General features: G+C 47.9%; 1 protein-coding gene across 1 annotated transcript in view; it reads left to right on the forward strand.

Moving 5' to 3' along the window:
* LOC120930275 overlaps positions 1–3,109 on the forward strand; it is a 7,415-nt gene extending 4,306 nt beyond the window's left edge. Inside the window, exons 2-3 of the mRNA XM_040341501.1 lie at positions 90–249; positions 2,276–3,109. Of these exons, the coding sequence (XP_040197435.1) occupies positions 90–249; positions 2,276–2,702 (587 nt within the window). The 3' untranslated portion in view covers positions 2,703–3,109. The remainder of the gene's footprint in view (positions 1–89; positions 250–2,275) is intronic.
* Positions 3,110–15,214: the final 12,105 nt, after the last annotated feature.

The following is a 15,214-nucleotide window of genomic DNA, read 5'->3' on the forward strand; positions in this document are numbered from 1 at the left end:
TTCAAATTTGTAATGCAGACTCACAAGTACCTGAAAAGAAAACCTTAGTAAATGTAATATTGTTTTTTTATATATATTTTTTTTTGCAGTGAAATATTTGCAAAGAAGATGGAGGATTCTCAAAGATGGTTATCAAAGATTTATTCTCCAACAGCGAAAGGCCAGGAGGGGTTCTGGAGCAAAGAGAACGTTCGTATACGCCCATGGGCGGGAGCTTGAGTTTTTGAGGCCGGCCTTGGAATGCAGAGAGTAAGCAAGCAATCCTCATTCATATTGGCAGTTTCTGCATCGCAGCTTGTTAGTATAGAGAAATTCCCCCTTTTCGTTTCTGCCCACCTCTGAGCACCATCCCTTGCTTCTGCCCACCTCTGAGCACCATCCCTTGCTTCCACCCACTGCCCACCTCTGAGCACCATCCCTTGCTTCTGCCCACCTTTCCTTGCTTCTGCCCACCATCCCTGAGCACCATCCCTTGCTTCTGCCCACCATCCCTGAGCACCATCCCTTGCTTCTGCCCACCATCCCTGAGCACCATCCCTTGCTTCTGCCCACCATCCCTGAGCACCATCCCTTGCTTCTGCCCACCATCCCTGAGCACCATCCCTTGCTTCTGCCCACCATCCCTGAGCACCATCCCTTGCTTCTGCCCACCATCCCTGAGCACCATCCCTTGCTTCTGCCCACCATCCCTGAGCACCATCCCTTGCTTCTGCCCACCATCCCTGAGCACCATCCCTTGCTTCTGCCCACCATCCCTGAGCACCATCCCTTGCTTCTGCCCACCATCCCTGAGCACCATCCCTTTCTCCTGAGCCCCGTCCCTTTCTCCTGAGCCCCGTCCCTGAGCACCATCTCTTGCTTCTGAGCACCATCTCTGAGCACCATCTCTGAGCACCATCCCTTGCTTCTGAGCACCATCCCTTGCTTCTGAGCACCATCTCTGAGCACCATCTCTGAGCACCATCTCTGAGCACCATCTCTGAGCACCATCTCTGAGCACCATCTCTGAGCACCATCTCTGAGCACCATCTCTGAGCACCATCCCTTGCTTTCTCCCCCAGTACCACCCCTTTTTAGAGAATACAGAACCACTCTGTGCTACAAAGTTTTTTGCACAGAATTTAATAAGAAAGACCGTAAAATAACCCCCCCCCCTGCAGTCAGCAACAATAGACCCTACCAGTGGCAGCTGATCCCCAAGTGGCGCCACCTCCACTTACCTACAGTATCCACACTGTGCGGGGAGCTGAACCAGCAGGTCTCTACCAAATCCCTCACCCCCTCACAAGCACGTGACCAGAGCCCAAGGCCCCAATTGGCCTGTTTTATGTTGTCCTTGGGGCGCAGAGCAACGTGCCCCACACCCTCCCACCCTGCGATACCAGCGAAACGGCACTCTCCATCAGCTTCCGGTTTCCCGCCCGGGACAGGAGGCAGAAGACGCAGCACCTTGCGTCCGCTGGAGGGCTCTGCATGTAGAATGAATACCGACCTGTCTGTGCCCCCCCCCCCCCCCCAAATCCTCCAGCTGCCACTGGACCCCACCCCAGCAACAATTTATCCCCCACACCATAGACTCCCCCAGCAAGAATGGACTTCCCGCAACAAAATACAGTCCCAGCAGCAACAGCAGATCTCCCAGCATCAATAGACCCTCCAGGAGCAGGGACCAGTGAATTTGCGCAGTAAGGAAGCCGCGCAAGGCTTCACTTCCTTCTTCACTTCCTTCTTCACTTCCTTCTTCACTTCCTTCTTCACTTCCTTCTTCACTTCCTTCTTCACTTCCTTCTTCACTTCCTTCTTCACTTCCTTCTTCACTTCCTTCTTCACTTCCTTCTTCACTTCCTTCTTCACGTCCTTCTTCACGTCCTTCTTCACGTCCTTCTTCACGTCCTTCTTCACGTCCTTCTTCACGTCCTTCTTCACGTCCTTCTTCACGTCCTTCTTCACGTCCTTCTTCACGTCCTTCTTCACGTCACAGGTAAGTATCCTTTATTTTAAAAGGCAGTAGCTGCTGACTTTAAAAAAAAAAAAAAATTGGCGGACCTCCGCTTTAACAGTAGATCCCTCCCAGCAATTTGGGACCCCCACTGGCAACAATAGACCTTCACTCAAAAATAGACACCCCCCCTCCCCTAGCAGCAATAGACCCTCCAGCACACCCCAGAACTCATTGCCATTACATACATTGCTGGATGTGCCAGAATTGCATTTTCCCGCTTTCCCTTTGGAAAATATGCCCTGCTTATTATACACAATAAATTCTTTATTTCAGAACACAAGCTAGCTGGGAAGACAGCCCACTGGATTCTGATGAGGAGGAGGAGGAGGATGATGATGAGTATTTGGAAGAGCCGTTGGGGGAAAGTGGGTCAACCTCAAGGTCTGTTGCCCCGATGGCAGAAGAGGGCGATGAACCCGGGCCTAGCCGCGCCTACGCGCCTGCAAGAAAAGCTACAAGAGGGAGTAGTAGGAGCGCTGAACTGATTGACGAACTTTTCAAACTCATGGAGAAGCTGTCCCGCAAAATAGACGAGAGCAAAGATGAGGATGTAGCATTTACCAAATTGATCACGAGTATTGTCAGGGAAGTCCCTCCAGAGAGGAAACCTGCTGCGCATATGGCTTTGCTGAAAGTTGCTCAGTCCTTTGTGGACGGCACCTACCCCTGTTACCAACCACCTCTATATACTCTGTACTGATACATTGTTCATTATGTTTTTGCACAGTTTTTGTTGTTGTTTTTCACAGCTGGGATTGCGTTGCTGTTTTTTCACAATAATTGAATACAGGGGTCTCCCACTCTCTACTGGTACGTCATTGGTCTTCAAGTGGTAATACCGGGAGGATATGCAGCTGCAGGCATCACCTCGGTACCGGTTTTCGGAGCCGTGGTCAGTAAATTGTAATGGCAAATGGAGCTGCTCAATTGCTACGACAAGCAGCGGGAGATGGCGTTCCCGTGCCTCCTTCCGCGGCTTGCTCTGGCTCTCTAGTTCCACCGGGAGACCTCGGCAACCAACCGGCGCGTCTACCAACTGGTCCAACAAAGCCAAGATCGGCTTTGATCAGCTCTTCACTATGGCAGTCATGGCGATCCTTGGCACCCCTAGATGTTTTGGAACTCCATTTCCCATGATGCTCAACTACACCGCAGAGTGCATGAGCATCATGGGAAATGTAGTTCCAAAACATCTGGGGTGCCAAAGTTCACCATCACTGCACTATGGTAATCTGGAAGCAATGACCTGACATCACTTCCAGGTTTACCGGACTGTAAACGGTGATGTTTCGTCAGATTTTGTGACGTTCCGGCCATCTTGCTACACCCAGCACTCCTCCACAAAAAGGCTACAGTTAGAAGCGGACATCTTGTTACACCCACTGGAGTCTGGTATTTCACACTTATTTTTAACAGTAAACAGAGTTTATATAGTGCAATACAGAATTTTTAAATCCATCTGACTGGATGTTGAATTTTAAAAGCAGTGGCAAGCCTGCTGATCTCGCAGGTTTTCTAATGTGACAGAACACTGCATCAAAACAGTCAGACGGATTTCAAAATACTGAATTTTCACTATATAAGCTGAGTTTACTGTTACAAAGAATTGTGAAATGCAAGACTCCGGTGGGTGTAACAAGATGTCCGCTTTTCTCCTCACTGTGTCCTTACTGTGGAGGAGTGTTGGGTGTAGCAAGATGGCTGCAAGAGAAATCGCTTCCATTACAAAATCTGACGGTTCGCTGAATCTGATGAAAACCCCGGCTCTCCACTATGGTAACCTGGAAGCGATGGCCTGACATCACCTCCAGGTTACCCAGCAGTAAACGGCACCATTTAAAAAAAAATAAAAAGCAGTAGAAAACACAGATCTTAGTCTTTTTAATGCTTTTAAGTGCAGAGGAGGGTTTTGGGGGTATTTTTTAGATCTCAGATCCCTCCATAAGGAGTATATGTCGCATACCTATTGCTGTCACAAGGATGTTTACTTTCCTTGTGATGACAATGAAAGCGATTTACGAAAAGAAATGTTAAGCAACAGTGTAAAAAAAAAAAACTAAAGTGCCCCCCCCCCCCCCCCCTTAGAATTATTGCTGACGCACAAATGTTTGCGGCAATGTCTCACATGGTTTAAATAGTAATTGCATATGCCGGTGCAACCTACGTATAATTCTACATGCAAGCACAGGGGGACAAATGCGCTTTAAAAAAATTATATATATATATATATATAATCATTTTATTTATCTTTATACTTTTTTTTTTTTATTGATCACTTTAATCCTATTACAAGAAATGTGAACATCCCTTGTAATGGGAATTGGGCATGACAGGTCCTCTTTATGGAGAGATCTGCGATCTAAGTCCCCACATCTCTCCTCTCTGCTGGAAAGCCTGAGTTAAAAAAAAATAATAAAAATTTCCAGCAATAAAACATCGGTTACATTTACGTCATGACGTCGCTTCCGGTGAGAGTCATAGAGCTCTCTGGTAAACCACTGCCACCAGCGGATTCACTCCCAGATCGCACGTGTGAGCCGGGGGAAGCACAGGAGAGTGTCGGGTGCGTCTCCTCCCGCCGCCTGTAAATGTAATCAATTATCAAAACGGCTGCTATGATTACTTTTACATTGCAGGGAAACGCTTGCTAATTTTTTTTTTTTTAGATATATATCTGGATGAATCCTGCAGCTGCAACCATCATCCAGATATCCCCACTTCAAGTCCCCGACGTCGTATGACGTCAACCCGGGGGAAGTGGTTAAAAGTCTGCAGCTGCAGTATTTATAGCTGCTAACTTTACATTTTTTGGGGGAGAGACTGGATCTTCTCTTTAAGTGGTTAAACAAAGGGCCGACCTCCTGCCCTTCAGGCTTCAGCGGGGGCTGCACTTTGGCCAGTGGGAGTAGAAAATGCTCTGGTGTCATTGGGAGGAATAGTGTCCCACCATTGGTGTTGGTGGGAGGAATAGTGTCCCACCATTGGTGTCGGTGGGAGGAATAGTGTCCCACCATTGGTGTCGGTGGGAGGAATAGTGCCCCATCAGTGGGAGGAATGATGCCCCATTGATGGTGTCACGTGTAGGAAAAGTGTCCCAAGGGCCAAGTTCTGTTTTTGTTTTTTTGTGTGTTTTGTTGTTTTTTGTAGTCACACTTTTTGCTTTAGTTGGGTTATTATAGACCTGCAAGTGTTATCTTGTCCATATTACATCCTCTATTGTCTCTGAAAAACTAGAAGTTGCATCATATTTGGCTGCTGTCCCTACAACCTTGTAGGACTACAACTCCACACATGTTCAAATTGTATGTCCCCTCTCCATGTAAAATTAAAAGCTAAATATGTGTTTATTCAAAGAGAAGTATGTGTGTTTTTGTGTGTGTGTTTTTTTTTTTTTAAATCATACTTGCTTAGGAGGATGCTGCATCAGTCCCCTGCCAGCTCTAAGGCTGAGAACTGAGCGATTAAATGCAGCTGATCGCTCAGTTGGTCGCTGTCACTCACATAGCTCCTAACTGTCCCTGATTTCGAAGGATTGTCCCTGATTTGGAGCAATGTCCCTCTGTCCTCCTCATTTGTCCCTCATTTTGGTCTGATCTATATAGTTGTATATAAAATGCACTTTTTATCTTTCAAAAAGTGCTTCCCAGTGCTAAACCTTCCATCGAATTTCTAAATTGCTGCATTTGTAAATTTTAAAAGCCAATATAAAGGAATTGTAGTGGTAAAAAAAAAAAAAAAGTCCTTGTGGATTTGATCTTCTTTCTTTTTTTTTTGTTAATTCTCCTTTAAGGGGGTGTGACACTATACCCAGTGTTGTTCATCTTCCTTTTAAAAAAAGTAACTAGTTACAATTACAAGTTACTTGCCCAAAAAAGTAATTGAGTTAGTGACTCAGTTACTTTATTAGCAAAGTAACTAGTTACTCGGAAAAGTATTCTACAATGCAATTACGTTCTATAACATCTTTTAATATAATAAAAAAAACACTATACACAGTATTTTAGAACATTTCGTACTGTGTATAATTATCATCATCATCACACTCCACCTGCCCAGCAATACTGTACAATATAGATGCAGTGTGAGTGACACTGCTGCAGTGCACACTGAATCTATATTGTACAGTATTGCTGGGCAGGTGGAGTGTGATATTAATAATTGTACACAGTATTGCATTTGCTGGGCATGTGGAGCGGTCTGATAGAGTGTCACACTGTGTGACACAGTCCACCGGACCGCTCCACATGCCCAGCAAATGCAATACTGTGTACAATTATTTATATCAACTCCACCTGCCCCATGCCCACTGCCCAGGCTGCACCAGCAATACTGACATGCGGGATGTGCCCAGGCAGCACACCCTAATTACTTGTGCTCATTGCTGTCCCTGGCACTCCCTGCTAATTCAGCCATCGATACAAAAGTCCAATTCTTTACACCCACACCCTCCAGTCTGCAGCTATTTAAAAAAAAAAAAAAAAGATTCTCTGGTACTAGGCCGCTCCCCCACTCCCCGTTCCAAGCAATCCGATGCCGCTCGGCTCTTTGCCTGCGCAGGGCCACGGTCGGTCGGTGCAATGCTGTTAGGTCTGCTGGCGAGGTGAGGTGACTCCGGACCGGCGGTGGATGGTGGAGCGAAGCCCCCCCCCCGGGGGCCGGGGGAGATGTCGACGGCTGTCAGCTGAGGTGAGCCAGACTGTGACGCACTCCCTCCTCGTGACACACACTGCTGCAGCCGCAGGGCGGGCGGGACTCGGAGACTCCAGGCGCGTGCATTCGCCAGGCCAGCACCACCCACGACGAGTCACTCCGACTTCGAGTGCGTCACATGACCCGGCTGCCGGCGAGGCAGGGACGAATCCTCCATCCAATCACAGGCCAGCTCCATCCCGCCTTGACAGAGTGACAGTGACACTGACGTGTCATGTCACAGTCCGAGACGCTCCGGTAACGCCGCCCATGTAATGGGAACGGCGTTGCCGAGAGGGAAAAAGTAATCTGGTAGATTACTAGTTACCCTCAGGAGGCCAATCGTTACGTAACGGTGTTTATTTAAACGCCGTTACTTACAACACTGCCTATATCTACATACGTGTGTTAGTAGGTGTCCCTCATTCCCATCTCAAAATGTTGGGAGGTGTGCACTGTAATATCCACAGACATCTCCCCCCCCCCCCCACTGTAATATCCACAGACATCTCCCCCCCCCACTGTAATATCCACAGACATCTCCCCCCCCCACTGTAATATCCACAGACATCCCCCCCCCACTGTAATATCCACAGACATCCCCCCCCCACTGTAATATCCACAGACATCTCCCCCCCCCACTGTAATATCCACAGACATCTCCCCCCCCCCCACTGTAATATCCACAGACATCTCCCCCCCCCCCCCACTGTAATATCCACAGACATCCCCCCCCCCACTGTAATATCCACAGACATCCCCCCCCCACTGTAATATCCACAGACATCTCTCCCCCCACTGTAATATCCACAGACATCTCCCCCCCCCCACTGTAATATCCACAGACATCTCCCCCCCCCACTGTAATATCCACAGACATCTCCCCCCCCCCACTGTAATATCCACAGACATCTCCCCCCCCACTGTAATATCCACAGACATCTCCCCCCCACTGTAATATCCACAGACATCTCCCCCCCCCACTGTAATATCCACATCTCCCCAGTCAGCGCCGCTCTGGGAAGCTCACCTAGGCCGCCGCCACTCCGTATCTAGGCCAAAGCCGCGGCCTTTCCTATGGGCTCAATCCGCGGATTGCGTGGTGTGCCGATCTGCGGACATTGACCCATTCGGATCATGGATCAATCACGGTCTGTTGCACTGCACCCCTAGATCTTAGGTGCTGTTTAGAAACTCAGAGAGGTGGGAGGATAAGAGACCACAGGAAGCAAAATTCTAAATATAAAACCTAACCTGATTTAACCAATTGCCATCCACAAGCTGTATACATCCGGCCTCTGCTTCACGTGCTTAAAACCATTTTTTTCATCCAGCTCCTGATCTGCACTCCGATCAATGAACCTGGAAGCACTCAGTTCTGAGAATTTCCGGTTTCAGAGCTGACAAACTCCCATCTTAAAACCTGGTAAACGTCTAACCAAGCACAGTCCAGAGCTAGATTAGCTGCAGCGAAAGGCAGAGTAGACATTAGGGGTCTAATAGATCCCTGATGTGTAGCCAGGTGCTTGGCTAAGAATTGAGAGTGAGAGAAACATAGGAGGGAGCTGCTGAGCAAAAAGTTTAACCACTTAACGACTGAGCCTCTTTCTGAGATTTGTTGTTTACACGTTAACTTTTTTTTTTTTTTTTACTAAAACAAAAATACTTAAAACCCCAAAACATACAATATACATTTTTTCTTCCTAACACCCTAGAGCAGGGATATGCAATTATCAGACCTCCAGCTGTTGCAAAACTACAAGTCCCATCATGCCTCTGACTCTAGGTGTCATGCTTGTGGCTGTCAGAGTCTCGCTATGCCTCATGGGAATCGTAGTTCTGCAACAGCTGGAGGTCCGCTAATTGCATATCCCCGCCCTAGAGAATAAAATGGCGGTCGTTACAATACTTTGTCACATCGTATTTGCGCAGTGGTCTTAGAAGCGCACTTTTTTTTTTGAAAAAAAAGACAACAGTAAAGTTAGCCCAATTTTTTTAAATATTGTAAAAGATAATGTTATGCCGAGTAAATTGATATCCAACATGTCGCGCTTCAAAAATTGTGCCTGCTCGTGGAATGGCGACAAACTTTTAACGTTAAAAATCTCCATAGGCGATGGTGAAAAAAATTCAACAGGTTGCATGTTTTGAGTTACCGAGGATGAGTTAGGGCCCTTTCACACTGGTGCGTTTTTGCCGTAAAAATAGCGCTATTAAAACGCTCCCTATGCCCCTCTCCATTGAAATGAATTAAAAACGCGGTAAAATCGCTGTTTTACCGCGATTTTAACGCTCCGTTTTTACAGCGGTTTTTAATTCATTTCAATGGAGGGGACATGGGGAACGTTTTAAGAGCGTTTTAATAGCGCTATTTTTACCGTGAAAACGCACCAGTGTGAAAGGGCCCTTAGAGAGGATGAGAGGTGCTGACTGCCAAGGGGTGAGTGAGCGCTCCATCCATCTCTGTCTATGATTGAAGTCTCCCTCCTTCTTTCTCCTGCCTCTGAGTGAGTACACTAAGATAAATTAGGGTTCTAAGAGCACCCCTTACATCAGGGCTTGACAAATTTGCTTGGAATCTAGGAGCCATCTAAAAAAGTTAGGAGCCAGAAAACGCGCCCCGTCCCGACGAGCTCGCGTGCAGAATCTAATGCATACGTGAGTAGCGGCCGCATATGAAAGCGGTGTTCAAACCACACATGTAAGGTATCGCCGCAATTGGTAGAGCGAGAGCAATAATTCTAGCCCTAGACCTCCTCTGTAACTCAAAACATGCAACCTGTAGAATTTTTTAAACCTCGCCTATGGAGATTTTAAAGGGTAAAAGTTTGTCGACATTCCACTAGCGGACGCAATTTTGAAGCGTGACATGTTGGGTATCAATTTACTTGACGTAACATTATCTTTCACAATATAACAAAAAAATTGGTCTAACTTTACTTTTGTCTTATTTTTTTATTAAAAAAAGTGTATTTTTTCCCAAAAAAGTGCGCTTGTAAGACCGCTGCGCAAATACGGTGTCACAGAAAGTATTCCAACGACCGCCATTTTATTCTTTAGGGTGTTAGGATAAAAAATACATCTAATGTTTGGGGGTTCTAAGTAAAGGGAAGGAGATGGGCAGGCAGGGGAAGCTTCATTAGCATTGCTGGTTGTCTTGTCATACCAGGGTTAGGGTTAGGGGGTAGGGTAAGGGTTTCGCATTGAAGAATATGGCTAGGACTCAGGAATTGGAACAGGGACCTCCCCCAAAGGTCAAAGGTCAGAAGGCAGGTTCACAGAGGTCAAAGGTCACAGGGCGTGGCTGACACCCCCCCACCAAAGTGTACCGCCTACCCCAACTAAGTCGGGGAATGAACAAGTCGGGGAAAGCGTCTTGCGAGCGCCAGATTCCAGAAGAAAGCATAGAACTGTAGAAGGCCGCAAAGCCGCGGCCTCAATTACCACCCGGCGCGGCCCAACGTGATCGTGCGGGGGGCGCACGGAGACTGGATACCCCAGCTGTGCCACCCCAGGCTCCAGGTTGCTATTTCTAGTCGTAAATGCGATATGCTGCCCAGGGTTTGTCAAGTCATGCCTTACATCAGAGTTCCCCTTTACACCAGAGGCCACAGTGTCCCCTCTTACATCAGAGTCCTCTCCGTACATCAGAGTTCTCAGTGTTCCCCCCTTAAATCAGAGTTCCCAGAGCACCCCTTATGTTAAAGGCCCCAGAGTTCTGCCTTACATCGGAGTCTGCAGAGTCCCCCCCCCCCCCCCTTACAGTGAAAGGGAACTCTGTGGACTCGGGGTTGTTTTTTCACCTTAATGCGTCCTATGCAATAAAGTGAAGGTCCGCGTAAAAAAATAAATATTAAAGCCAGCAGCTACAAATGCGGCAGCTGCTGACTTTTAATAAATGGACACTTACCTGTCCATGGTGCCTGCGATGTCGGCAGCCGAAGCCGATCAATCTCTCGGGTACCCCGCCGCCATCTTCGGAAGTTCAGGAAGTCATACCCCCAACCGTCCCGGATTCCGCGGGATCCTCCCGGAATTCTAAGTGTGTCCCGGGGTCCAGCGGACTAGACTCGATTCCCGGAAAACAGGGCCCCGGGCGCGACATTCCGTTCCTCCATGTTTGATTTCCCCCGCCATGTTTGGTGTCCAGTGCCTGGCCTGTGATTGGGCTTATTGGCGTCATGTGCGTCGTGGGGCTGGCCTGTCTGCGAACGTCTAGAAGTCCCGCCTCCGCACATGACCGCTATACGCCCAATCACAGTGCGGGAAATACGGATTATGGTGGTGCAGGTGGAATGGGGTGCTGCAGGTGGATGGTGCTGGCGGGGATTCGGAACAGAGGTATTTGCACAGGTAGGAGAACCCCCCCCCCCCGCTCAACAACTCTGTTCCCCGGCCCCCCTCGCTCAACAACTCTGACCCCCCCCCTCTCGGGTTAACAACTTTGATCCCCAGGCCCCCCCCCACTCAACAACTTTGACCCCCCCCCCCCTGCTCAACAAGATGTCCCGAATTGGATTTATTAAACGTTGGGAGGTATGCAGGAAGTGAGATTTTGCGGCTTCACTTCCCGGTTCCCTACTGCTCGTGAGCGAGTCGTGCAGCGTGTCCTAACTGACCCTTGCTGTGTTCTGGGACCTGTGTGTCTCCCAGAAGACAGTGGGGGGGCGTGACTCCCGTCGGAGTCTATACCCGGAAGTGGGTGCAAATACCTGTATTATACAGGTATCTGCACCCCCTCCCCCCTGAAAGGTGCCAAATGTGACACCGGAGGGGGGGAGGGTTCCGAAAAGCAGAGATTGGGATAGAGCTTTCCAGAGGGGGTTATCTAATGCAGGGAGAAGCTGCGAGAGCAACCGTGGGTAGGATGACCAGACATCCCCAGTTTCAGGGGACAGTCCCCTGATTGAGGACACTGTCCCCGGACCAAGTCTGTCCCTGGTTTTGTCCCCAGATTGGATTTAATACGGGGCAGGTGCAATTTCAAAGACAGTCAGTGCAGAATTAAAATAATAAACATTGAATTACACCCCCCCCCCCGTTCCGCCGTGCCTACTAGCATAGGGGGTTGTATTTTTCCCATTATCTGTGCCCCTTTCTGATGATCATGTGCTGGTCGGAGCGGAGGGAATATTTCTTCAGTTTCGGGCGCATGCCCATTCAGCTTCGCTCGCATGTTCTTCTGCCTTGGCTCAAATCCCGGCCAACCGCCTGCCTATCTCCTTGCCTTCCCTGGCGGAGTGATCTTCCTCCGCTCCCCACCCAGTAGTAGCCGGGGGGCCCGGAGAGTAAGACTTGAGAGGCTGTGGGGCGGGTGGCGACGGGCAGAGAAACGCTGATTGTTGCCATAAAGAAAAAATATGTCCCCGGATTTCATTTTGAAAATCTGGTCACCTTAAACGTGGGTTCCCAGAAGAAGAGGATCGGGGCTACTCTGTGCAAAACAAGCTGCACAGTAGAGGTAAGTATGACATGTTTGTTATTTTAATTTTTTTTAAAACGTATAGAATCACTTTAACCACTTCAGCTCCGGACCATTTGGCTGCCCAAAGACCAGAGCACTTTTTGCAATTTAGCACTGTGTCGCTTTAACTGACACTTGCGCGGTCGTGCGACGTGGCTTCCAAACATAATTTACGTCCTTTTTTCCCCCACACAAATAGAGCTTTCTTTTGGTGGTATTTGATCACCTCTGTGGTTTTTATTGTTTGCTCTATAAACAAAAATAGAGCGACAATTTAAAAAAAAAAAGCAATGGCCCGGATTCAGGTAGATTTGCCCCTTAGTTACGGAGGCGCAGGGCAGCGTTTTTGCCCTGCGCCCCCGCAAATTTCCTGCGCTACCCGCGATTCACGGAGCAGTAGCTCCGTAAATTGCGTGTGCGCTGTGTAAACTTGCCCTGCGTAAGGGTGCCTAATGTAAATGATCCCGTAGGGGGCGGGAATCATTTAAATTAGGCACACTCCCGCGCCGAGCGTAGAGCGCATGCTCCGTCGGGAAACTTTCCCGACGTGCATTGCGGCAAATGACGTCGCAAGGACGTCATTTGCTTCAAAGTGAACGTGAATGGCGTCCAGCGCCATTCATGAATCACTTACGCAAACGACGTAGATTTCAAATTTTGCAACGCGGGAACGACGGGTATTCTTTAGCATTGGCTGCCCCTGCTTTTAGGATGTGCAACCTTACGCGAAACCTGACATACGCAAACTACATAAATTGCGTACGCAGGGCTCGCGCAACGTTGTGAATCAGTGTTAGTATGCAATTTGCATACTATACACTGAGCACAACGGGAACGCCACCTAGCGGCCAATGCAAGAATGCAGCCTAAGATATGCGTGGCATAAGAGCCTTATGCCACGCAGATTTTAGGCTGCAGTCGGCGTTACGATGTTCCTGAATCAGGAGCATTCGTAACGCCGGGGCAAGTAAGCAATTGCGCTGTGTAACCTATGGTTACACAGGCGCAATTGCTTCTTGAATCTGGGCCAATATGTTTTACTTTTTGCTATAATAAATTTCCTCAGAAAATATATAAAAAAAAATGTTTTTCCTCAGTTTGGGCCGATACGTATTCTTCTACATATTTTTGTTAAAAAAAAAAAATGCAATTAACGTTTATTGATTGGTTTGCGCAAAAGTTATAGCATCTACAAAATAGGGTAAAGTTTTATGGCATTTTTATTCATATATTTTTTTACTAGTAATGGCAGCGATCAGCAATTTTTATCATGACAGCGACATTATGGCGGACACTTTGGACACTTTTGACGCTCTTTTGGGACCATTGTCATTTATACAGCGAACAGTGCTATAAAAATGCACTAATTACTGTGTAAATGACACTGGCAGGGAATGGGTTAACCAGTAGGGGGCGCTGAAGGGGTGAAGTGTGTCCTAGTTAGTGATTCTTACTGTTAGGGGGGCGTGGCTTATTGTGACACGTCAGTGATCGCTTCTCCCAATGACAGGGAGCAGACGATCAGTGCTGTGTCACCAGGCAGAACGGGGTGATGCTTGTTTACATAGGCACCCCCCGTTCTGCAGCTCCGTGACACATCGAGTCTGCGGGTCCCCGCGGGCACGATCACGGAGCTCGTGCACAGTGGCCCGCGCACCCACATGGCGACAGATTTAAAGGGACGTATGTTTACGACGATTTTCCTGTCCGTGCCATTCGTGAAAGTGTGTGACCCGGTCCTTAACCACTTCCGGACCGCCGCATGTACATATACGTCAGCAGAATGGCACGGACAGGCACATTGGCGTACCTGTACGTCCCTGCCTAGACGTGGGTCGGGGGTCCGATCGGGACCCCCCCGGTACATGCGGCGGTTCCCGTGGCTGTCCGAGCGATCCGGGACGAGGGCACGACTATTCGTTTCTAGCCGCCCCCTCACGATCGCTCCCCGGAGCTGAAGAACGGGGAGAGCCGTATGTAAACACGGCTTCCCCGTGCTTCACTGTGGCGGCGCATCGATCGAGTGATCCCTTTTATAGGGAGACTTGATCGATGACGTCAGACCTACAGCCACACCCCCTACAGTTGTAAACACACACTAGGTGAACCCTAACTCCTACAGCGCCCCCTGTGGTTAACTCCCAAACTGCAACTGTCATTTTCACAATAAACAATGCAATTTAAATGCATTTTTTGCTGTGAAAATGACAATGGTCCCAAAAATTGTCCGAAGTGTCCCCCATAATGTCGCAGTCACGAAAAAAATCGCTGATCGCCGCCATTAGTAGTAAAAAAAAAAAAATAATAAAACTATCCCCTATTTTCTAAACGCTATAAATTTTGCGCAAACCAACCGATAACCGCTTATTGCGATTTTTTTTTTACCAAAAATAGGTAGAAGAATACGTATCGGCCCAAACTGAGGAAAAAAAAATGTATATATGTTTTTGAGGGATATTTATTATAGCAAAAAGTAAAAAATATTGCATTTTTTTCAAAATTGTCGCTCTATTTTTGTTTATAGCGCAAAAAATAAAAACCGCAGAGGTGATCAAATACCACCAAAAGAAAGCTCTATTTGTGGGAAAAAAAGGACGCCAATTTTTTTGGGGAGCCACGTCGCACGAGCGCGCAATTGTCTGTTAAAGCGACGCAGTGCCGAATTGTAAAAACGCCTTTGGCCATTTAGCAGCATATTGGCTTAAGTGGTTAACAGGGAGATGGAATGCCCATTGAGAATAATGGAAACAAAATAAATTGCGCCACCTCCCTGAAATGAGTTTTTGCAGGTTGGAATTTTTATGTGTGTGTGTGTGTTTTTTTTTTTCTTACATACAGAGACAATAACCAGGGACTAGAAAAATATATATATATACTTTATTATCATAATAATAATTGTATTCCGGTGGAGTGAAGCTGGGAGATCAGGGAAGGCGCACACAACACTAGACAGACATGGAGACTGCGCATAACCGGAAGTGTATGGCATTCTGGTTTCCATGGCGACGTTTCAAGCAACGCAGCCAGGAAGTAAATCTCTCATGTGACGGAAGGCTCCG

The sequence above is a fragment of the Rana temporaria genome, chromosome 3 (assembly GCF_905171775.1).
Source record: "Rana temporaria chromosome 3, aRanTem1.1, whole genome shotgun sequence".
NCBI lineage: Eukaryota > Metazoa > Chordata > Amphibia > Anura > Ranidae > Rana > Rana temporaria.